The 23,961-nt window shown below is 37.0% G+C and overlaps 1 protein-coding gene across 7 annotated transcripts in view; it reads left to right on the top strand.

Annotated features, from left to right (window-relative positions):
- GABRG2 (gamma-aminobutyric acid type A receptor subunit gamma2) overlaps positions 1–15,259 on the top strand; it is a 48,192-nt gene extending 32,933 nt beyond the window's left edge. For 2 of the 7 annotated variants that reach the window (XM_035902463.1, XM_035902462.1), the window contains 4 exons: positions 9,259–9,411; positions 11,414–11,619; positions 13,529–13,552; positions 14,984–15,259. In XM_035902463.1, the coding sequence (XP_035758356.1) occupies positions 9,259–9,411; positions 11,414–11,619; positions 13,529–13,552; positions 14,984–15,259 (659 nt within the window). Of the gene's footprint in view, positions 1–9,258; positions 9,412–11,413; positions 11,638–13,072; positions 13,097–13,528; positions 13,553–14,983 lie in introns of all 7 variants that reach the window. The other 5 variants (XM_035902465.1, XM_035902464.1, XM_035902468.1 and 2 more) reach the window with 5 other exon arrangements.
- Positions 15,260–23,961: the final 8,702 nt, after the last annotated feature.

Genomic DNA, 23,961 nt, shown 5'->3' with positions numbered 1-23,961 from the left:
GATTGTTGAGCATTTCTGAAAAGGAAAAGACTTAATTATTTTTTGAAACTGTCTGGCCGTTATGCAGTCTAAAAATAAGTCAATGAAAGAACAAGACATTGTGAAGGGCAGAAACAAAGAAAAGGGCATTTAGCAAAGGATGAGATAATGAGATGGTCTCATGGTCAGATATCTAGGGGACAGTGTTCTTTCTGATTTTGCCTTTTCCCCAGACTTTTTGTTTCTGGCTGTGGACACCAATAAATCTCATAAATACCCACTTACAATCAGCACTGTGATCAAATATCTGTCCTATCTTTATGAAAATTCACTCATGTGCCTAGTGATCAAATACATCAGCCAAAATTATTTTCCTGTGATATATGTAAAAACATATTGCACTGGAGGACCTAATATAATCTCTTCATGTGATAAATTCCCGATTTCAGAAGTACTGTTTCATTAGTACTGAACTAGACAGACTTAAGAACTTTTTGATCTGTTAGAAGAAGAAAAAAAACCATCAAAAATAGGTCACTTTAGGTTTTATACAAGAGAATAATTTCAGTAGGTAAACTCTGAATCCTCATAGAAAATTGTGCGTTTAGAAAAAAATATTGTTTTCCTCATACCACTGTAACAGTGCAAGACATCTCACGGAACCACATTTTCAGGCTGACTCGGTACCCTCACCAAGACAGTAAATGCCAGCAGTATTCCAAATATAAATACCGTCAAGGCAAGAAAAGAGATGGAGAGAAAAGCCAAATAAAGATGCATCGGACAAATACACCAATCTTAAACTATTTACGTGGTTTTTCATCATAGATTTGAATGCACTGTACAGTGTAGTCCACAGTCTGACACCAGCCTGATTTGGGATAGAGAGGTCTGACTCCAGTCTCCCATTCTCCCCTTTTCCTGCCCTTCCTAGGGGCAGTAATCTCCATCCAGCCACTGCTGAGCAGAGCGCACACCAAAGCCCTGGCACCATCACCTGTTTTGACATGAAAGTTGAAAGGCTTTGTCCATATTTTACAGTTCTTTTTTTTTAAGTTTTATTTCTCCACTTGTAGCAGGTTTTGGGTAACCCTGCTGCCTTCCAGTGTGCCAGAAGTGGAAGAAGGGCACACAATGTGAAGAAAATCAGTTGCTTTACAGGCAATGCCCCACAAGATTACCAACTGAATATTATTTATTATTAGAGAATATCTAGAAAAATGGCACCAAGTGTGACTCTTTCTTAAAGAGGGATGCATTTAGGATCCTTTTGACCCCATTTGCTATTATTTTTATAGTCAGTGCTGGTCCAGTAGGTTGGCATTTTAAGAGCTAGAGAGAATTAGAAGTTCATCTGGATACAGTAGGATTTGGGTACATAGCTCCAGCCCAGAAATGTAAGGCGCTGAACTAATACACACCAAGATGCAATAATGCCAGCTCTAGAAAAATAACAGCTATTTTTTCACATGTTCTAGAAATCTGAATATTGCAGACTTAGCCGAACCCTTTGGATCTGGGATCATCTTGGTTTTGTGTGGGTACATCATAAAACAAATTGGTCAATGGTTAAGGCCTTTCAGTTCTGTTAAAATATTTTAGGCATTTAAAAAAAATCTTTTTTTTAAATTCATCATGAGTGGCTTTTTTTTTTTTTTAAATATTATTAATTCAGAGTGAGAGTTTACTTAGGGTACTGACAACAATGAAGATACAACAAAGCTCCCACCTTAAAGGAAGTATTTCTAGAACTCATATGTTACTATTTTAATGGTATTTCCATGTACCATGACTACAACCAAGAAAAGACATCTTTTCCATTAAACTACTATTTACCTGTTCATTCTTTTAAAAAAAATAAAACAGTGCTAGCTGGGATCTGTGCCTAACAGAAAATGAGACTGTTGGCCATGTTAACTATAAAAGAGAGAGAGAACAAGGATGTATCTGTTAGTTATTTATGAGGAAAAGAAGATAAATTCTGCTGCCACAGTTGTTCTTCATTAACAATTTATGCAGTTTATATTCATTACTTGCAGCACAAAGGTGATACTACTTTGGTAATATTTCTATCATTCAAGAGTTGGTTTAGTTCTTACGGGTGCTCCTCTATTAACAGAGCCACAAAAGTCAGTTAAGCCATTTGAGTGGTTTGTATAAACACTCAATGGGGAGAATAATCAGAAACTGATTTGGTTTTCCACTGGCAGACTTGCAATCACTCCTCATTTCTCTTCTGAGGTGACAGTGCCCTCTTGTGGCAGGATTTTAAAATTTTTTTTAATTTGCTTTTTTCCTGCGTATACTCCATCCAGAAAGATTAACTGGATAGGTTTTCCCATATATAAACAAGTCATTTATTTACGCACTTGTTTATATGAGTTCATTTTGAGAAAAGGTTCGATTTCTATCTATATTTTCATATGGTTCTCTAAACAAATCTTTTAAAAGCTCTTGCTCTTTTCTGTATGCTTTCTGTGTTAAATTAAGAGAGAAAAACCCACTGGAAATCTGGACAGATGGTGTATGTCTGAGTCTGTATGAACCACGTTGCTGCTATTGGCCATGCTTACAAAATTGCGCCTATTAGTTACCATGTAAACAGGGACCTACATTAATCCTAGTTAACAGTCATTTGATCACTCCTTAAAGAACAAATGATGGCCTGAAATTTTGGGAGAGTTTGGCTCATACATTACTATTCTCTTGTCTTTTTATTTTTCCCAGCAGTCTCACAAATCCATCTAGTAGAGGAAAACTCTGAGTTTTAAAATAATATAAAGAAGATACTTGGTAGCGTTTTTCTACCAATCATTGATTCATCATCAATATTCTCCCATATGATTTATTTTCTCTACAGATTTTTACATTTTAAGCATAAAAAGCATTAAATTATAAACAATATCAGAATTACTAAAACACACATTGATTTTGATACTACTAAACATTGGCAAAAATATCTAAGGTAACCAAATAATCAAGGAAAATCCTGTTCAGACCCTGGGGTAGAACACATCCAATTCCTGGGGGAGAAATGCTCCACAATGAAGCTCCCTGACACCACAGAGTCAGCAGGAGGTGAGGAGCTCACATGCTGTATACTTTCAGCACACAGAGAAATTCCGGAGATTTTAGGTAGTAGACTGTATAATGGAACAAATAAAATTTGAGAAGAACAGAGCCACCTCTACCATCCAACTGGTTTTGCTGTGCCCTTCTGAGTGGTGCATAGCTTTGTAAGAAACAGAGATAGCAGGGGGTTAGTCAGAATAAAGTCTTCTTATAAACTCTCAAAAGTCTTCTTATGTCTATGGATGGATGTCTGTGCACGCACTGGTTGTTTTCCAAAACTTTTAACTGAGCCCTGAAAGATTTTTACAGAAATGCCAACATTAGATGAAGGCCAGCCCTTCACCTAATTGAATTTGTCTGTTCAAAACTCCATATATTTACCAGAAATGAAACACTGAATTTTCTCCACTCCAAAACTACCTACAAGAATGAACTGAAATGATACATACAAATAACTTGACCAGGTAGTCAACATATAATTTTTAAGCTCTTCTACAGTTCTTTTAATAGTTTAAATCTAGCAGTGGTTTAAACAACGCAAAACAGAATCTTACAACAGTAAGCGTGAGACGATCTCAGCTATAAGTATTGCTACCTGTACTATAATTAAGACACCAATTTCCTGTGATGTTAGAAAGCTGTTCTGTTCTCTAGCATTTGTATCAGCTTCCAAATCACTTCCGAGTACAAATTAGAGGCTTGTTTCCCCAGTACCTTACACTTTGCACAGTCGCTTAAACATGCATAAAGAGAGTACTAATGGGTATAATTTCCCACTCACTTTGCACAGGTAGAAATGATTCCACAACCAGGAAGCAATGAAGGATCACACCCACTGTGCTGATTAAATCAGTTAAGTGCAGTGTACATTCCCCCTGGCTATGCTTCCTGGCACGACTAATTCCTTCTATTGAACCTCTGGGACTTAGGCCAGGACATATGCACAGATGGTTCCTCAAATCTTGAATTCGGTTCCCCTACTGTCTAACAGAGCATGAATCCTGGTATTCAAATTACTATGTCACACAAGTGTATGGTAGGAGGAGCTTCCCAAATTCCAAAGTTTGCATAGACAGCTTTGAATCTGTGTAAATTAGGATGGCACAGGACAGTTAGAAATAAAACCTTTTGTAAGGGCTTACTAAGGTCATTACCAGTGGATACTGATGGTATGCATCTCCTTTTCAAAATATCTCCTACTCTAGAAGTGACTTAAAGCCCTTGCACTTTCTCTGTGTGCAGCAGGGATTATTGCCACCAAGAGAAATCTTCAACTTCCCATTCAGGGTAGCAGTATGAAGATGCTGTGGCTCAAGTCAGAAACCCTGCCCTGTGTGATCTTCCAAACATAATTGGCAGGAATATGCCTGTAGTAGAAAAAAATTATATGACTATTTATACGTGAGGATAAACATAATCTGGATAACATTTTCCCAAGGGACTTTTTTCTGCTTTAGATACATGGCACTGAAGAAACTGATTAATTGGTTATCATATCTTCAGCTGAAGAAAACTATGTCTATCTATCTCTATATACAAACGTAGAGGAATAGAGGAATGGGAGAAATTCATATATTCGTACAGAGAGAGAGAGAGAAATGAGGTCTAAATATATTAAGGATGACTTATTATGCTTTTCAATGTAATAAGATTATGTTTTCCAGGGAAATTTTCTATTTCTTCAAAAATTGAAAATTATCTAGGTATTATTTTCTAGACATATGTAATAGTTATATATACCTTAGAATGGGCAGCAGGACTGTAAGGTCTCTGGTGAAAGGCTAAGTAATCCAAAATCTTCTAATTAGGGTGCCAAATGTTAAGTACTTAAGTAAGTATGTTGTCTGACAAAGATACTGCCAGGTTGCGTTATCATTCATTTCTAGAAAAATCCAAAAGTATATTAGTCCTCCAAACAGCAATCTGGCAGTCTGACAAGCTTTCTTGCTGTAGTAGACAATATCGGATAAACAAGGACCAGAGCTCAGGAAAAGAGGATAAAGTAATAATGAAAAGATTAACAAATTGCCAAGTGAGGGCTAATGAATGACACTGGCCATTTTGTACTAAAATTATGTCTTAGTTTGACAGCTTCATGCAGGCATCACACCAGGAGTGAAAAATCACCTCAGGCACAGAGATAATCTGAAAATAACAGAGAGTATTTAAGCTGGTCCCAGCTGAAGAGCAGATAAGCCAACAAATAGTGTCAAAAAAACCAAATGTGGATAAAACCAGGGCTGGTAGGGCAAGAGTCTGTCATGAAAGGTGTGACTAAAGCAAAGTTCTGTCAAGTCCATGTTCCACAGAGGACTTAAATGCATTTTACATTTTGGATATACGTGTTATAACAACTGATACTAGGTCCTAAATTGCACATCTTTGGGTTTGCATTAATTTGTATTTGCTCAGAGTTCTTTTCTTATTCAAAATCTCAGGCGGCCTGCTGTTATATGATTCCAACATCACTTACATAAACTAGGCAATACCAGCAAGATGCTTCTCTGGAACATCCCACCACTTAGTCTTGTTTTCATTAATACTTTATTTACAATTGCTCATATTATGGAATCATAGAATCATTAAGGTTGGCAAAGACCTTTAAGATCATCAATCCCCTCATCCAGATCATTGATGATATTAAACAAGATTGGCCCCAAAACTGAGCCCTGGGGAACACCGCTTATGACTGGCCACCAACTGGATTTAATGCCATTCACCACAACTCTCTGGGCTCAGCCATCCAGCCAGATTTTTACCCAGTAAGGAGTAAACCTGTCTAAGCTGCGAGCTGCCAGTTTCTCTAGGAGAATGCTGTGGGAAACAGGATTACAAAAATTACTTCAAGGCTAGAAGAGATATTCAATACATTGCAGAATTATTGGCCTGCCTTCTCATGGCATTTCCTAACATATTTCTTATTCTCACTCTTACCTTGAAAAAAAAAAAAAACCATCAGTATTTCCCACTTTCCCAAATCCCAACCAAGCAAGGTAAGAAATAAGCAAAAGACCTCTCTGCAGTATTAACACATAAAGATTCTCTGAAATAGTGCAATTTACTCCACAATGCAACAGTGTCTGCTGCACCAGCAGGCTTCCAGATTAGAAAGCAACATGTAATTTAAAAGAATTTATGCATCCTTGAGCAATTCTTCAGACTGGTCAACTCCAGGCTGCCTGACAAGTTATAGTTGACATTAAAGTTTTTACTTCCTCTGATTTAACTTCTCCATTAGTAGAAACCTTAAAGCCCATATAAAGTATATAAGGTCTCTTATTTCCTTGAGCTTTCAGTAAAATGTTTCCAATGCTACAAGGCATGAGAAATAAGATCTACCAGAACAGTTTTGTGGACTTTGTCTATAAGTATCAGGAGCTGATACAGTGTTTCCCATGCATAGCTGGAGTGTTTTGGATTTTTTCACATATCCATTAGGAAAGAAAGTCTTTGCATAAATGAAGGTACAACAACATTTGTGAGAGTTGAACAAAATCTAGAACAATTACATCACTTTTTAACTTTTTGGAACATGTTAGCAGAGATATGCTATTTCTAAATATAACTGGTTAAGAAGCCCACTATTAAAAAAAAAAAAAAGAAAAGAAAAGAAAAAAAAATCAAGGGGAATTGTGTTCCATTAGATAAAAAACACTTCCACCTGGATTGTCTCCAGTTTGAGTAGCAAATGCTCTGTGAAAGGACACTGGTTTTGCTCTATGGAAATGGATTGTCGTCTGAAGTGCGTCTTTGAGACGACAGAGAATTCCAAGTAATGTTTCATTGCTGCTGAATGGACCAAGACCTTTACAACTTATTTAACATTTTAAAAGCTCTTATGCATTACATTTAGAACTAAAAATATTTTTATTTTAAAATAATGCATAAAATACTGTAGAACTGTTATTGTAACAGCTTACTGTATAAAAAACACTCCTTACTTTAAGGGAAAAATCCAAACAAGTCTCCATGGAGAACAGATGATCACCACCCTGCTTTCTAGAAAAAAACATGATAAAACAGTGTATGTGGAAATGGTCTATGAAATGGAAGGACTGAGGCTACTCTCTCTCTCGATACACATATGTGTATATTCATGTGTTATCCACACCACCATTTGGCTTGGATTGCACACGTTGTTATTGAACAAGGACAATCCATCAAGCCTTTGCAGTATGCCTTAGTCTAGGTCATCTTGATTTATCTGTTTGTTTTCTCAGCACGAGTGCTGACTTTTGGATTTGCCTTGAATACTTGTAAGAAAGCATTAGCTTGTGTACTAGGTTCTGATATTTTCTGTTCTTTTGAATAATAAAAAAAAAATACTACAAGGCAAGAGTGCTAGAACTACCAAAACAGTTGGGCAAAAAGACCTGTCCAAATACAGGACAAAGATGATAGAGAAAGTAGTTACCTAGGATCCAATATATCTGTTCGGCTACTCCAAAAGAGTTTATAGCAGTTGCAGCTTCAGTAACAGAAAGAAAATATCTGATTTTTTTAAATTTCAATTCTGAGATAATATTTTGTACCTTCTTATGTTCTCATATATGTTTGGGTTTATATTTCACCTCTTCTGGTAACTTTTGTCTCATTAAAGTAATATAGCAACACTGAGCATGAAAAAAGCCTTCTCATTAAAACTGCTTGCATGGAAGTAATTCAGCTACCACTTAAAGTAATCTCTACCATAGTATAGCCAGAAAATATCCAATACCAATACCAATTCTATTAACAGCCTATATGAAGGTGAATTAATAAAATAGTTAATTCCCCAAATTGACAAAATAATCGCTTCTCAGGAAGTTAATACAGGATCCAGAGAGGTGAAGAATGAGTCATACTGTAATTTTATGGTTTCAGTTTTACAATGTTCCTGATCAGCGGTGGTTTTGTGTTTCGGGGGTTTTTTTGGTATGTGAAGAACATACACATATAATACAAACTTATCTGTGAATTCAGGGGATAAGACGACTGTAGTTACTAAAATTGGTTGCTCACATTTAGCCATATCTCCTTGTAAGCCACACATACATAATTTGTTTTTTAAGTTTTTAGTTTAATTATAACATAGTATAATTAAATTAAAACCAGTTAATCCCTGGGATATGGACATTCACACTGAAAAAAATAATATAACAAATTATCTCTGAAGTTTCTTCTGTGACCAGGTTCAAAGGGATTGTTCTGGGAGAAATTAAAATTTTAATTATGCCTGAAAACAGAGAACTCAATGTTAACTAAAGGTACTGATCTAAGCAGAATACACATTAGCCACAGAGTATCTTTGATAACACTGGAAAACTATCTCACTCTAAATTTGCAAATCCTATTCTGTTTCAGCCTGAGACTTCTCTGGACTGCATTTCACTGAAATGCAATGAAGTCTTGTAGCCTGGGATTCTGTAGTTCTTTTGCAATCAAGATTTCCCAGGAGTGCTGCAATCTCAAGTAAAGATGAAAACTAGGGTTTTTCAGTTTAGAAATAATACATCAAAACCTGAAGCTTTGCTGTATTCCTGAATCCAGATGGAGTTTACTTAATAGTTTGAGAGGGGGAAAAAAACTGGAAAGAGCATCACATTGAACTACTGAATGGGAATGATGTGTTATACAGCCTGGCTTTTTGGGGCACTTACGAGATATGGGTTCAAATCCTTTTAGAGGAGATAATACAACAGAAGATCTGCAGGCAAATAAAAAATTAATTATTGACACAGCATAGCCCTGAAGAATAGTTGAGAACATGAATAATTTAGAAAGTACATCTGAAAGCATGTCTTGTTTGAGAGCAGAGCTAAGAGCACGCTAACAGGGACAGCATGGTGACTGGAGGTTTGCTGGACCACCACCACTCAGTGGTTGTAAGAGGACTATACCAGGCATTTGCAAGTTGTGATGAATGACTTGGGTAGAAAGAAGCCTGCTGTGCTATGCAAGGGAGGTTACCCTTGAAATCTTAAAGTACAAGTTACCTAAGTGAACCTGCAAGACTGTTTATTTTCATAGCGTGGAAAATCCACCAGTTCTTGAGATATGCCGATGTTGGAGAAGAGGTATGCATGTATTTGCCATTAGTATATCTGGTGAACCAGTTTAATATATATACACCCTAGACACAAAATAGGAAAACTCTAGCTATTATATAGAAATGCTATGCTGAATTTTTAACATATTATTCTGTCTTGGTATGTTTTTATTTTACAGGAGACTATGTAGTCATGTCTGTTTACTTTAACCTGAGCAGGAGAATGGGTTATTTCACTATTCAGACCTACATTCCCTGCACACTTATTGTTGTGTTGTCCTGGGTCTCTTTCTGGATTAATAAGGATGCAGTTCCAGCCAGAACATCATTGGGTGAGTTTTTTCCTCCTGCTTTTATTCAAGTGTTATGATGTTTAATTGATAGCTCCGCAGATCACCTGTTCATAAATCTCCTTGTTTTGAGGGATGTAGTCATTTCCAAGGAATAATACAGCCTAAATCATGTTTGCATCTCTTCTTTTTTATTATGTCAGATCCTAACTCTGAGTATTGTAGATTGCATACAATAAAAACTTTTGCATCTTTTCTGACAACAGCAGTGTTTTTTATAAACATCAAGAGGATGGGGAACATTGCTGGATTAGAAGCAGGGATGCATTAGTTTTATTTGCTCTACTTCCATATCATGGTGAACTGAAATACAAATGAAATAAATACCAAGAAGGAATCAATCTTTCTGACTGACTGTGTGCCTTAGTGGTAAAAAGGGGAGAATGTAGTACCCTGACTTCTGCTGTAGGGACCAACAATCGAATGTAGCCTTCAAGCTACAACTGAATTTGATAGTGTCTAAAATCCTATATATGGAAATGTGACATGCAATTGCTCAGAACTGGCAATCTCTACACACTTAGTTCCACAAATAAACTAAAAGAGAGACCAAATTAACCATGCTTGTGCAAAGCAGCTGTAGCTGTGAGAATTAGCAAAACAGAAACGTTCAACTAGAAAAAGTTAAACACATTTTCTGCTTCTGCATTAAATCTGCACAAGTGAGAATCATTTTAGTTTTTCCTTCTGCATTTTCATTTAATCACAGAACTACAGCACAGAACACTGGACAGCAAAATGAGGGACAGCATTTTCATTCCAGAACTACCTTTAAGGAAACACAGGAATAGTGGACCAGTGGCTCCCATGATAGAAAGTTTAAGCATTTTATCTGTTGAGAATTAGTCTATTTATACCACTGAGAAGGTAAAATCAGTGGTATGAAATTTGCCATATGAAATGTGATGGATTTTAACTGTTCTGATGCATTTTTAATGTTCTTCACATCATAGTACAGGGAATAAAGTACTGAAAAGAGAAGGGATGGTAAGGCACATCACAGTACTCCTCACTTGTATAAGTGACTACAGTCACTCATGCAGGCCAGAAGAGATAGAATCATAGAATCGCTTTGGTTGGAAAAGACCTTTAAGATCACCGAGTCCAACCCTTAACCTAACCCTGCCATCCCACCACTAAACCATGTCCCTAAGATACTGCTCTGGCACAGAGAGAAATCTGTTACAATTATAAGGAGCCCTGAGAGACACTCCCTTCCAACTTTATATGTAAGAAATCACTTAAATAACAAGTAGCAGATAATTCATGTGGCACTAGCACCTTTTGCAGACAACTAGAATGCATTTAGGCAAGAGAAATGAAATAGTGTTATTTCCTTATGTAGCGCACACAGAAATCTACACACGTTTCATCCTGAAGTTCCTGCTGGATTACATGCTTTCTTAAGAATTTTCATTAACTTCTACCTCATATAATGGCTGCAAGTGTCTCTTACTGACATGGGTATTATTACCCTGCAACTAAAAATAAGCAAAACATCCCAAAAGCACAAAAAGTTTGAGATTCATCTTGAGGTTACATTGAAGAATGGAGTTAAGCAATTTTTATTCTCCACCATGATTTTCTCACTCTGACACAAGTCCTCTTCTCTCTAGCTCTGTTTAAGGGTTTGAGGACACAAACCCTAAACCTAAATTTCTCAATTATAAATAAGTAAAGGCCGCCTAGAAGTAAACTACAAAACTAAGAAACTAAAATAAATTTCTTAGAATCAGAATCCATTTAACCGAAGTATTCTGCAGAGCAGCACTTGCAGTGACCATGCAAAAATGTTTCATACCCCATGTTAATCCTGGAAGCTCTCACTGAATCCACATTTCACCACTGGGATGTGTTGTTTAATATCTTTGCTATATGTTTAAACTCCATGCATACTTCAAAACCAGTGAGAGAGAGAGAACTGGCAAAATCAGTTTGTTACTTGAAGCAACAATATTTCTGATGCTTTCTATCTATCTACCAGGTATTACAACTGTCCTGACAATGACCACCCTAAGTACAATTGCTCGTAAATCTCTTCCCAAAGTCTCCTATGTGACAGCAATGGATCTTTTTGTGTCAGTCTGCTTTATTTTTGTTTTCTCTGCACTGGTGGAATACGGAACTTTGCACTACTTTGTCAGCAACAGAAAGCCAAGCAAGGATAAAGACAAAAAGAAGAAAAATCCAGTATGTATCTTTTTACCAGCAAGGTCTAAAATTCAATTAGGTTTTCTGAGAGAGCATTTAAATCCCTCTTTATGCTTGTACATTCTTCACAGACTTTGCTATTACATATATACTCTTCCTTTGTATTAATAGGAATAAAAACATTCACCCTGAGAATTAAAATCTCATATATTATGGTTGTCTGGATGCTAGAGAAACTAATTTCTTAGAATAAGGATCCTTTTAACCAATGTGTTCTGCAGATCATATCTATCACCAAGACCATTATTTGTGTTATAGATAGAGCTCTTGCTGTGACCTTTATGGAAAAACTGTCAGGTCCTCTGTCTTAGCTTTAGCAATATTCTCTGCCATTAACTTATTATTGTCCATATTATTGACATGACTCTGCTTTTTTTATTATCAGGACTACAGTTAAACTTTTATATTCAAACTACAGAGTGTGCTTTTTTCTAATTTCCCCTTAAGCATCTGTTTCCTTTTCATTGTTTCCTTACCTTCTTTTTCTTGTATTTCTTCCCTCCTTTATCTACTTTTCTCCCTTAGAAAGTGATTTGGCTAGCAGTATACAATGTTACTTATGGATGCATGCTACACAATAATAAAAAAATGTATATAACAGCCACAATAAAAAAAAAAAATCCTGTAAACACCCTCAGTAAGGGTTTGGGGTTTTGCCTAGACAGGGAAAAAGTTTGTTGCTTATTTTGTCCATGACAGATTTCTCCTTGCATTTTGCAACCTAGCTGAAAAGTCTGTTCTCTAGAATCTCTGAGGTGAAAAGAATTAGTGTAAAATCCTAGAGGGAGAAGTAGCCTAATTGTCTAAAAAAAAAAAAAAAAAAAAAAAAAACCCACAACAAAAAAACAACAAAATATGCCTGTGAAAAATGTGAAGAACGAGTGTTTTACATTAATAAAGTGTATTTTCAAATCCATTTCAGGCATCTAGGAAACAATGAAGTCACTCTGATTTGCTCTGCTAAAATCTTCAAGGACTTTTACAGATATCCTCTTTTAGTTATAACATACAGCACAATAAGAATATAGAAAAATGTAATTAATGAACCTTCTGTTACACATTATTGCTATAACTTCAACTTTAAAAGCTGCTGAGAAGTGGAATAAAAAAAAAAAAAGACTTGTACTCTGTAGTGGGTAAACATCCAGAAAAACATCTATAAGACTACAGAGGAAGAATTCTCACCTAACTTTAGGTATGCTACAGTTGGATTTGATCTTAGGCCTCTCTTGGTCAAAAGAAAGAAAGAGGCTCTTCCAGAGGACGATACATCTGGCCTGTCTCAGGCTGAAATAAAAGGTTGTCTGTGTACATGTGTGGCTTTCATAGCCAATTAAAGAAGCAAAGCTTAACTATCTCAAAAGTAGTTGTCTCACTTAAAGATGCCTGTATAAGGGCAGATTACTTGTTCTTTACATTAATTATCTGTGAGCATTTGGGGACAAACAGAACTATAAATGACTGCCTGGATCCCAAACACAGAGTCTAATAAAAGTAGAATGTTCAGGACCCAGTCTGCAGGTAAAAAGAATTTTTTCTAAAAAGTGTTTTTATAAACTGTGAATGGTCTCATTTAAAACAGTTCAACATAAAAGATTGGAATCCCCTGGGAATATGAAAAGATCTAAATGGAGTTTGATATCTTATGTCTTTGGCCCAGATGTAGTTACAAGACAGTGACAAGTCAAAAATGTGGGGGGGTTATATTACAGATACTTGTTTAAATTGCTATTATCCCAACCTTTCTATAAATTTAGTTCTTTTTGGCTTACCATGTTTTAGAAACGTATTTTTAATTTACATTATTTTTGTCTCTTTCTTTCTTTCCTTTCTTTCTTTAATTTAAAACAAAACCCTCTGATTCTCTTTTCTGTCTACAAAATGAAAGCTTCTTCGGATGTTTTCCTTCAAGGTATAATGTTTTTTGGAATGGAAATTCACTGCATGCGACTGCTGAATTTAACTATTAGAGCTTAAATGAGAGTGGTATTTTGTTGGGTTGTTTTTTTTTTTTAATGAGACATCTAAGCATTCTACTCAAGGTAACTTCCTAATTAAGTAGAATGGTTACATATTTCTAAACAATTTGTAGAGTTGATTCAGCAGCCTGAATACTGATTCACTATAGTTCTGAACTGACTTAAGTTCAATAGTGACCAACATTATTGGATCGCATGAATTAAGAGAGTTTAATGTTCAAACATTTCTGCTCCTCTCTTTCTCAGTTTGCCATGGGATCCAATAGCACCAGCTACACCAGAAACCTGCATTACACCCTTTTAGAACTCAACTCTGGCCCTGCCTTTTTAACTTTTGTGATTTCACTCTAAATTATAAAACCAAATCTGTCCTGGTGTTGACCTGAACAAAATTCAGTGGTCATCAATTACTCAAATGCTGTTCCTTATGCAAAAAGCCAGAGTTTTGAAAGGGTTTAAGATGCATATATATTTTTAATGCTGTCACTGGATCAACACAGTCTCAGCAAATCAGCAAATATATCTAGTGATATTCCACTTCTAAACCTTATCTTCATTCAGAAATGCAGAGATTTCATAAAAAAAAAAAAAAGCGGGGGAAAAAAGAAACCACATAAAAGACAAGAAAATGACATACTTATGGAATGGAATTGTTGTTATTTTACTGTCATCCTAGTGTTCGCCAAGTGCTCAAATGTGTTTTAAATGTGTAATTGGGTCAATTCATTCCAAATATATATGTGTATATGTACAGCTACTATAAGAAATATGGAACATGGTGAACCTTCTTGTTGGTGAACATTAGTAGATGGTGAACTGCATATATTAGTTGGAGAAGTCTTAAAGATTCTCCTAACCTTATTCAAAAGACCCAGTTTTTGCCTTTTTTTCCTGTATATATATTTGCTCCTGTCTCAACATGAATCAGCCCTATATTAAAATCCAAAATGCATTTCCAATTGTTTATTTCAGTTCCTTTCATGTGCAATACATGAATTGCCTTCAGATATCAAGCAGCTACATAAAATACAACACAAAAGAAATTCAAAATACCATCAATTACATTCCTGAATGTTTCCTTTAACCTCTAATGTTTACTTAGTTTGGCTTTAAAGCTAATTGTCTACAGTTGTTAACCTTATAGTGATTTGAGCTGCTTTCCTGTAAAGTTAGTGTATTATGCAACTGATTTTAATAAGTTCAAGGTAATGTTACCATTAGAACGCCTCAGCAACTTCCCATGTACCCCACACAGAACCATCATTCACATGCTGACCCTTAGTCTCTATGTCCCTGTTGGTTTAGTGATAATAACAGAGTCTCCCCCTCCCGCTATCTTTTTGTTTTTTACCACTCCACCTTAGGCACCTACAATTGACATCCGGCCTCGATCAGCTACTATTCAAATGAACAATGCTACACACCTCCAAGAAAGGGATGAAGAATATGGGTATGAGTGTCTTGATGGCAAGGACTGTGCCAGTTTTTTTTGCTGCTTTGAGGATTGTCGAACGGGGGCATGGAGACATGGAAGAATACATATCCGCATTGCCAAAATGGACTCCTATGCCCGCATCTTCTTCCCAACTGCCTTCTGTTTGTTTAACCTGGTGTATTGGGTATCATATCTTTACCTTTAAAAGCAGAAGGAAACCAGTGGTATGAGCCTTACTCATTGAATTTCTTAGAGAGATGGTTTCCTAAGTCCACTTGAAGTATTTACGATGCGCTTTATAGTGGTCTGAATTCTTTAGTGCCATAACCCAGCAATTATCAATCATATCATTTGTCCAAAAATTGCCATCAGGTTATTGTGAATTAAATGTCTGTTCAACATGCCAAAATAATTTGAAATAAAAATCATATAAACAGGTAATATACAGCTGTACCTGCTGGAATAGAGAGAAACAGAGCAGACAGGGCAAGGGCAACATCACTTAATAGTTGGTACTGCTATTTCAAACATGAGCAAGAGAGAGGAAAATTCCCAGGTAAAGTGCTGTACAGTTTGTTAACACTGGCTATAATTATGCTATAGCTTTATTCTCTGTGGGCTTTTCTTTTTGGAAGAGTCATCTCTCACTTTGAATAGGTATTATTAAGCTAGGAAAGTAACTTCTACTTCCACCAAGATAAAAATAGACCTTTCCCTTTGCCATCCCTTTAAGAGCACATGTACAATGCTGTAAATATTTCAATACCTTGTAGTACATAAAGTCTAGTGCATGCATCTTTTGGGGGCCAAAATAAATGAAACAAAGGTACCATAATTTTTTGTCTTTTATTTTGTGTCTCTGGATGTGCTATTGTAATTGAAATGTGGACAATTGGTTTGGTTTTTTTTTCCTTGAAAAATTACCCCCTTTCCCTCATGCATGGAAGATCCAAGCAGACAGCACTTTCATGTAAGACATTAGAGAAGCCTTAAGGATTCAAATAAATAACATGTAGACAAATCTGTATGGCCAATATAATAGCTCATAAAGTATACTGTATGTGTCTGCTGCAGTTGTAGCCTTCATTTTCCATTGATAATGTTGCTATATTTCAACTGAATTTCCAGTAATTATACATTGCAAGATCAGCTTCCGAATTTAATCCATGTGCTTCTATTGTTCTTTTCCCATGATGAGCTCTACTTTTTTCCTTACACAAGTGTTTGTGGGGGTTTTTTTAATTCTTTAATCCGGTCCAGGAAATAGCTTTTATTGTAGCCATTATTTTTACATAAGAGCTTCAAGTTCATTTTGAAACATTAGATTTTGTATTATATATACACATACAATTCTCTGCCCATTCATGTCCTTGATCAGCAATAGTTGTTGTCAGTGCTGCTTTTCACTCAGTGAGTACCTTTACTAAAACAAACCTTTACCATGGCTAGCACACAGCATATAGATAACCTTGAAAATAAAAGGGAACAAAGGGTGTCTTGGCTACTAAATCACATGTATGCAGTTTATGTGTATTTAAAAAGTTCAACCCACCTGGGTGAATCTTGAAAACCATTTATCCACTGGTTTTCAGAACCTGTATGATGCTCAATTATGCAACCTTAAGCACATGTAAATATGATTGACCTTTTTTTTTTTTTAATTGTCAAAGATGTAAAATGTCACCTCCAGGAATGTGGGCTTGCAGATTAAAAAGGGAGATATATAACTTATCATTACAGAATTATTAATAGCTAAAACAGAGGAAAAGGAAAGTTTTCCAATGTTTGTATAGTTTTGGAAATAAAAATGTATAAAAAAGGAATAACTCTTGATCATCAATTGCTCCTTGTCCAATGTATTTGAAAACATTTTAATAAAGGAATTGCACACACCTGTGGACTTTTTCCAATAAAACTGCTGCACTTAATTCCAGTTTTCTTCTGATTAGTTTGTTAAAAGCATGCTTCAAGGACTAGACTGCTTGACTAGTTTGATTCATCAGCTGCCTAAATATGAGAGCTTATAATCCTCATAACCCTCTGCATTGTCCTATTTTGTAGTCAAATGGCTTACCCATGTAACTTTCAATGATGAAGACTAAATCTTTAAAACCATTTTTAAAATTAATTTATTCTTAAAAAACAAAAAAACAAAAAAACCAACCAAAACCAAAAACCCCCACCAACAAACCCAAACCACTGAATTGGAAGTATCCTAACGAAGAGAGAAAATCTTTCTTTTTCTACTTAGAGAGTGTCTCCAATTCCTGACTGAGTGTCAATCATCTTTCACACAGAAATGTGTTTCATCTGGTGCTAGACGGATCACTAATTTTTATTTTGCAATGGTCAAGTGATAAAACAGCTTTCTGTTAATAAAACTGGCTGATGTTATACATTTAAAGTTTCACTTTTTACCTGGATCTATTCTCTGCTACCAAATAGGTCTTGTACAGATCATTGTATGCAGATGACAACAAGTTGGGCAGGAGTGTTGATCTGCTTGAGGGTAGGAAGGCTCTGCAGAGGGATGTGGACAAGCTGGATCGATGGGCCAAGGCCAACTGTATGAGGTTTAACAAGGCTTAGTGCTGGGTCCTGCAGTTGGGTCACAACAACCCCATACAGTGCTACAGGCTTGGGGAAGAGTGGCTGGAAAGCTGCCCAGCAGAAAAGGACCTGGGGGTACTGGTTGACAACTAGCTGAATATGAGCCAGAAGCATGCCCAGGTGGCCAAGGCGGCCAATGGCATCCTGGCTTGTATTAGCAATAGTCTGGCCAGCAGGAGTAGGGAAGTGATTGTGCCCCTGTACTCAGCACTGGTGAGGCTGCACCTCGAATACTGTGTTCAGTTTTGGGCCCCTCACTACAAGACAGATACTGAGGTGCTGGACCGTGTCCAGAGAAGGGCCACAAAGCTGGTGAGAGGTCTGGAGCACAAGTTCTAGGAGGAGCAGCTGAGAGAACTGGGGTTGTTTAGCCTGGAGAAAAGGAGGCTCCGGGGAGACCTTATCGCCCTCTACAACTGCCTGACAGGAAGGTGTAGCCAGGTGGGTGTCAGTCTCCTCCTAAGTTACAAGCAATAAGACAAGAGGAAATGGCCTCAAGTTGCACCAGGAGAGTTTTAGATTAGAGATTTAGGAAAAGATTCTTCATTGAAAGCACTGGAACAGGCTGCCCAGGGAAGTGGTTGAGTCCCCGCCCCTGGAGGTATTTAAAAGATGGGTGGATGTGGTGCTTAGGAACACGGTTTAGTGGTAGACTTTGTAGTGCTAGGTTTACAGTTGGACACTACGATCTTAAAAGTCTTTTTCAGCCTAAACAATTCTGTGGTTCTCTGATTATGAATTTTAGCCCAAAACAGCCCTTTAACTTCCTTAGTCCAAGTGCTTTTCAGTTAACAGATTTAGATTTTTTTTTTGTTTCCCCCAAGGTCTGTGACATTAAGGATTCAGTGACACTAAGTACTTTAACCTAGTTCAGCCATCAGATTACACATGCATACAGAAAGCCTGAGACACTGAAGAAGTGGATGCAATTATGAGAAACAAACAATCAGATCCCCCACTTGTGCAAGTTGGCCTTCTCTTTCCAGCTAGGGAGGATTTAGTTAAAGATTGATATACCCCCATCTCAGTAATGCAAACCAAACAAAATGGAATCACACCTGCAGTTAGGGAGTTGCATGAACTTTTCTCACTGTATATCACTCACAAAGTAAAGGAAATAAGCCCTTAATCAGTTATTACCCAACATCTTGGCTCCTCACCTATTTAGGTGATTTGTCATTTTGTCCTGGAGAAAGCGGATGAGATTCAAAAGGACAGTTCATGCAGAAACATGTAATTCCCAGTGAGAAAATGACACCAAAGCACAATCTATTGCTAACTAAACAAAAAGTATACAGTTCCTCTGAATAGAGATTGTATTAGCTATTCAGCACAGACTCAAAAGATGACCTTTGTATTGTCAAGCCAGAATGCCACCACAGCAAACAAAATAGCAAACAAAATAACATTTGGGTATGATGAGGGTTATTATTCAGAAGAAAACTACTCAGAAACCTATCTGTATAGACATATACACACATACATGTTATATAAAATATTATATTAATATATACATTATACATATTCACTCTCACAGTTGCATTATAGGGAAGAAACTCACTCCTGATGCAACAGACTTGATAAAATGTTTTCAAGCTCATCACATTGCAGATAGCTATTACTGCCCTGGGATATGTCTGAGGATGTTCAGACGGTCATTAAGAGTTTTGTCAAGTATACACTAGTGGCAAAATTATTTACTTGCTATTTATATTCCAAGTGTATGTAGATGTCCTAACTGAGACAAGGCATTGTTGGCCCAAGGATTGTGTTATATATACATATCAAAAGAGAACACCCTCAAAGCACTTATAAATCTTTATACATTTACAACATTTACAAACCCCAGTTTGTAAATGAAGGGCTGGTATTCAGAGAGATAATGTGACTCAACAATAGTTCTCCTCTTTTCAGTGTTAGGCAACCACAAGAGACTATATTTTAACCAGGCAATATTGAAAAATTTTAGCCTCTGTGCAATGCGAAATGCTAAAGCTCCTAAAGGTGCAGTTCCCAGCACAGATTATATACACATAGACAAAAAAGGTAAAAGGCAAAAAGTGGCCTTTTTTTAAAATCTACTAATTTCTACCTCATTTCCTCATTTTCCCACAGTCACATACATCTATCTACCATGAATGGACTGGTCAAATACACTATGCGTATCAGTTTCCGTGAAACAGGTACAGCAGCAAATATTAGCATATGTGGGAGGTCCAGATATTTGGACCTCCTTCCTCCTGTGTTCCTAAAGCCCTTCAGTCTAAAAACACTGGTAGAAATAGGAAAAATAATAGTTATAAAATACTCAAGCAAATGAATAATGTGAGAAATTGAAAAAGAAAGCTTTGTTAACTGCACAGATTTTATTAGATAGCATTACTTTATATGGAACAAAAAAAAGAATTGGGAAAAATATAATTTTAGATTATCTGCCTTACCACAAAATCTGGGTTTTGTAAGATCATGGTAGAGATGAGGTGAAAACAGGGATTTGAAAGAGGATAAGCAAGGTTTTTTTCAGGTTTGCTGAAGTGTTTCTCATACTACAGAGGAAAGGCAGGACTAAGTAAGAAAGTCTCTGTGGGAGAAGCTGGTAGTTGAGAAATTAAATTAAGGCATAACTATGACACAGAGGCTGAAGTCGATATTTGAGCTGACCTGCTCTATCCAGCCTGTAGCCAAGAGCTGAATCAGAGAAGCAAACAAAAGAATTTGCTAAATTATGTAAGAATTATGTACATTAATGGACTAAAGAGGCAGCCCAAAGTGACAACCTAAGAAGAGAAACTCAGAGGCAATATGATCCACAGAAAATGTAACAATTGTCAAGGCAGGAAAAATTAAGGCTGCAGCTCTCTGAACTGAATAGAGCATGTTTAGGGTTCAGGCTTCATCTCCACAGATGAAGAACTAGATTTTGGAGTGTTGATCTGCTTGAGGGTAGGAAGGCTCTGCAGAGGGATGTGGACAAGCTGGATCGATGGGCCAAGGCCAACTGTATGAGGTTTAACAAGGCTTAGTGCTGGGTCCTGCAGTTGGGTCACAACAACCCCATACAGTGCTACAGGCTTGGGGAAGAGTGGCTGGAAAGCTGCCCAGCAGAAAAGGACCTGGGGGTACTGGTTGACAACTAGCTGAATATGAGCCAGAAGCATGCCCAGGTGGCCAAGGCGGCCAATGGCATCCTGGCTTGTATTAGCAATAGTCTGGCCAGCAGGAGTAGGGAAGTGATTGTGCCCCTGTACTCAGCACTGGTGAGGCTGCACCTCGAATACTGTGTTCAGTTTTGGGCCCCTCACTACAAGACAGATACTGAGGTGCTGGAGCGTGTCCAGAGAAGGGCCACAAAGCTGGTGAGAGGTCTGGAGCACAAGTTCTAGGAGGAGCAGCTGAGAGAACTGGGGTTGTTTAGCCTGGAGAAAAGGAGGCTCCGGGGAGACCTTATCGCCCTCTACAACTGCCTGACAGGAAGGTGTAGCCAGGTGGGTGTCAGTCTCCTCCTAAGTTACAAGCAATAAGACAAGAGGAAATGGCCTCAAGTTGCACCAGGAGAGTTTTAGATTAGAGATTTAGGAAAAGATTCTTCATTGAAAGCACTGGAACAGGCTGCCCAGGGAAGTGGTTGAGTCCCCGCCCCTGGAGGTATTTAAAAGATGGGTGGATGTGGTGCTTAGGAACACGGTTTAGTGGTAGACTTTGTAGTGCTAGGTTTACAGTTGGACACTACGATCTTAAAAGTCTTTTTCAGCCTAAACAATTCTGTGGTTCTCTGATTATGAATTTTAGCCCAAAACAGCCCTTTAACTTCCTTAGTCCAAGTGCTTTTCAGTTAACAGATTTAGATTTTTTTTTTGTTTCCCCCAAGGTCTGTGACATTAAGGATTCAGTGACACTAAGTACTTTAACCTAGTTCAGCCATCAGATTACACATGCATACAGAAAGCCTGAGACACTGAAGAAGTGGATGCAATTATGAGAAACAAACAATCAGATCCCCCACTTGTGCAAGTTGGCCTTCTCTTTCCAGCTAGGGAGGATTTAGTTAAAGATTGATATACCCCCATCTCAGTAATGCAAACCAAACAAAATGGTCCACACCTGCAGTTAGGGAGTTGCATTAACTTTTCTCACTGTATATCACTCACAAAGTAAAGGAAATAAGCCCTTAATCAGTTATTACCCAACATCTTGGCTCCTCACCTATTTAGGTGATTTGTCATTTTGTCCTGGAGAAAGCGGATGAGATTCAAAAGGACAGTTCATGCAGAAACATGTAATTCCCAGTGAGAAAATGACACCAAAGCACAATCTATTGCTAACTAAACAAAAAGTATACAGTTCCTCTGAATAGAGATTGTATTAGCTATTCAGCACAGACTCAAAAGATGACCTTTGTATTGTCAAGCCAGAATGCCACCACAGCAAACAAAATAGCAAACAAAATAACATTTGGGTATGATGAGGGTTATTATTCAGAAGAAAACTACTCAGAAACCTATCTGTATAGACATATACACACATACATGTTATATAAAATATTATATTAATATATACATTATACATATTCACTCTCACAGTTGCATTATAGGGAAGAAACTCACTCCTGATGCAACAGACTTGATAAAATGTTTTCAAGCTCATCACATTGCAGATAGCTATTACTGCCCTGGGATATGTCTGAGGATGTTCAGACGGTCATTAAGAGTTTTGTCAAGTATACACTAGTGGCAAAATTATTTACTTGCTATTTATATTCCAAGTGTATGTAGATGTCCTAACTGAGACAAGGCATTGTTGGCCCAAGGATTGTGTTATATATACATATCAAAAGAGAACACCCTCAAAGCACTTATAAATCTTTATACATTTACAACATTTACAAACCCCAGTTTGTAAATGAAGGGCTGGTATTCAGAGAGATAATGTGACTCAACAATAGTTCTCCTCTTTTCAGTGTTAGGCAACCACAAGAGACTATATTTTAACCAGGCAATATTGAAAAATTTTAGCCTCTGTGCAATGCGAAATGCTAAAGCTCCTAAAGGTGCAGTTCCCAGCACAGATTATATACACATACACAAAAAAGGCAAAAGGCAAAAAGTGGCCTTTTTTTAAAATCTACTAATTTCTACCTCATTTCCTCATTTTCCCACAGTCACATACATCTATCTACCATGAATGGACTGGTCAAATACACTATGCGTATCAGTTTCCGTGAAACAGGTACAGCAGCAAATATTAGCATATGTGGGAGGTCCAGATATTTGGACCTCCTTCCTCCTGTGTTCCTAAAGCCCTTCAGTCTAAAAACACTGGTAGAAATAGGAAAAATAATAGTTATAAAATACTCAAGCAAATGAATAATGTGAGAAATTGAAAAAGAAAGCTTTGTTAACTGCACAGATTTTATTAGATAGCATTACTTTATATGGAACAAAAAAAAGAATTGGGAAAAATATAATTTTAGATTATCTGCCTTACCACAAAATCTGGGTTTTGTAAGATCATGGTAGAGATGAGGTGAAAACAGGGATTTGAAAGAGGATAAGCAAGGTTTTTTTCAGGTTTGCTGAAGTGTTTCTCATACTACAGAGGAAAGGCAGGACTAAGTAAGAAAGTCTCTGTGGGAGAAGCTGGTAGTTGAGAAATTAAATTAAGGCATAACTATGACACAGAGGCTGAAGTCGATATTTGAGCTGACCTGCTCTATCCAGCCTGTAGCCAAGAGCTGAATCAGAGAAGCAAACAAAAGAATTTGCTAAATTATGTAAGAATTATGTACATTAATGGACTAAAGAGGCAGCCCAAAGTGACAACCTAAGAAGAGAAACTCAGAGGCAATATGATCCACAGAAAATGTAACAATTGTCAAGGCAGGAAAAATTAAGGCTGCAGCTCTCTGAACTGAATAGAGCATGTTTAGGGTTCAGGCTTCATCTCCACAGATGAAGAACTAGATTTTGATGATGATGTGGCAGAAAGTTTAATGTTATTTTGAAATTAATAGTTAGGTCCAAGATAAGGACTTAGTGAAAAATAAAGCCCGGGCTTCTGCACCTGGAAGAATAAAGTGTTATTTTAAGCTAAGGGATCCAAGGCAGAATCCAATAGTAAGTATGAACACAAGAAAAGTGAAAATATAAAGCAGCCATCTAAATGAAACTTAATTACAGTCCAGGAGAAAAAGTGACATTTTAAAATGCAAGTGTTGTCTTTCAAACAAAATTTCAGTTGTTCTGCAAACAGAATTTAATTAAATCTTATGAAAAGCTTCACAGGTAAATCAGTTTACTG

The sequence above is a fragment of the Egretta garzetta genome, unplaced genomic scaffold, assembly GCF_000687185.1.
Source record: "Egretta garzetta isolate BGI_Z169 unplaced genomic scaffold, ASM68718v1 scaffold209, whole genome shotgun sequence".
Lineage (NCBI taxonomy): Eukaryota > Metazoa > Chordata > Aves > Pelecaniformes > Ardeidae > Egretta > Egretta garzetta.
The sequence above is the reverse complement of the archived record's forward strand: the minus strand, read 5'-3'. Positions and strand labels throughout refer to the sequence as shown.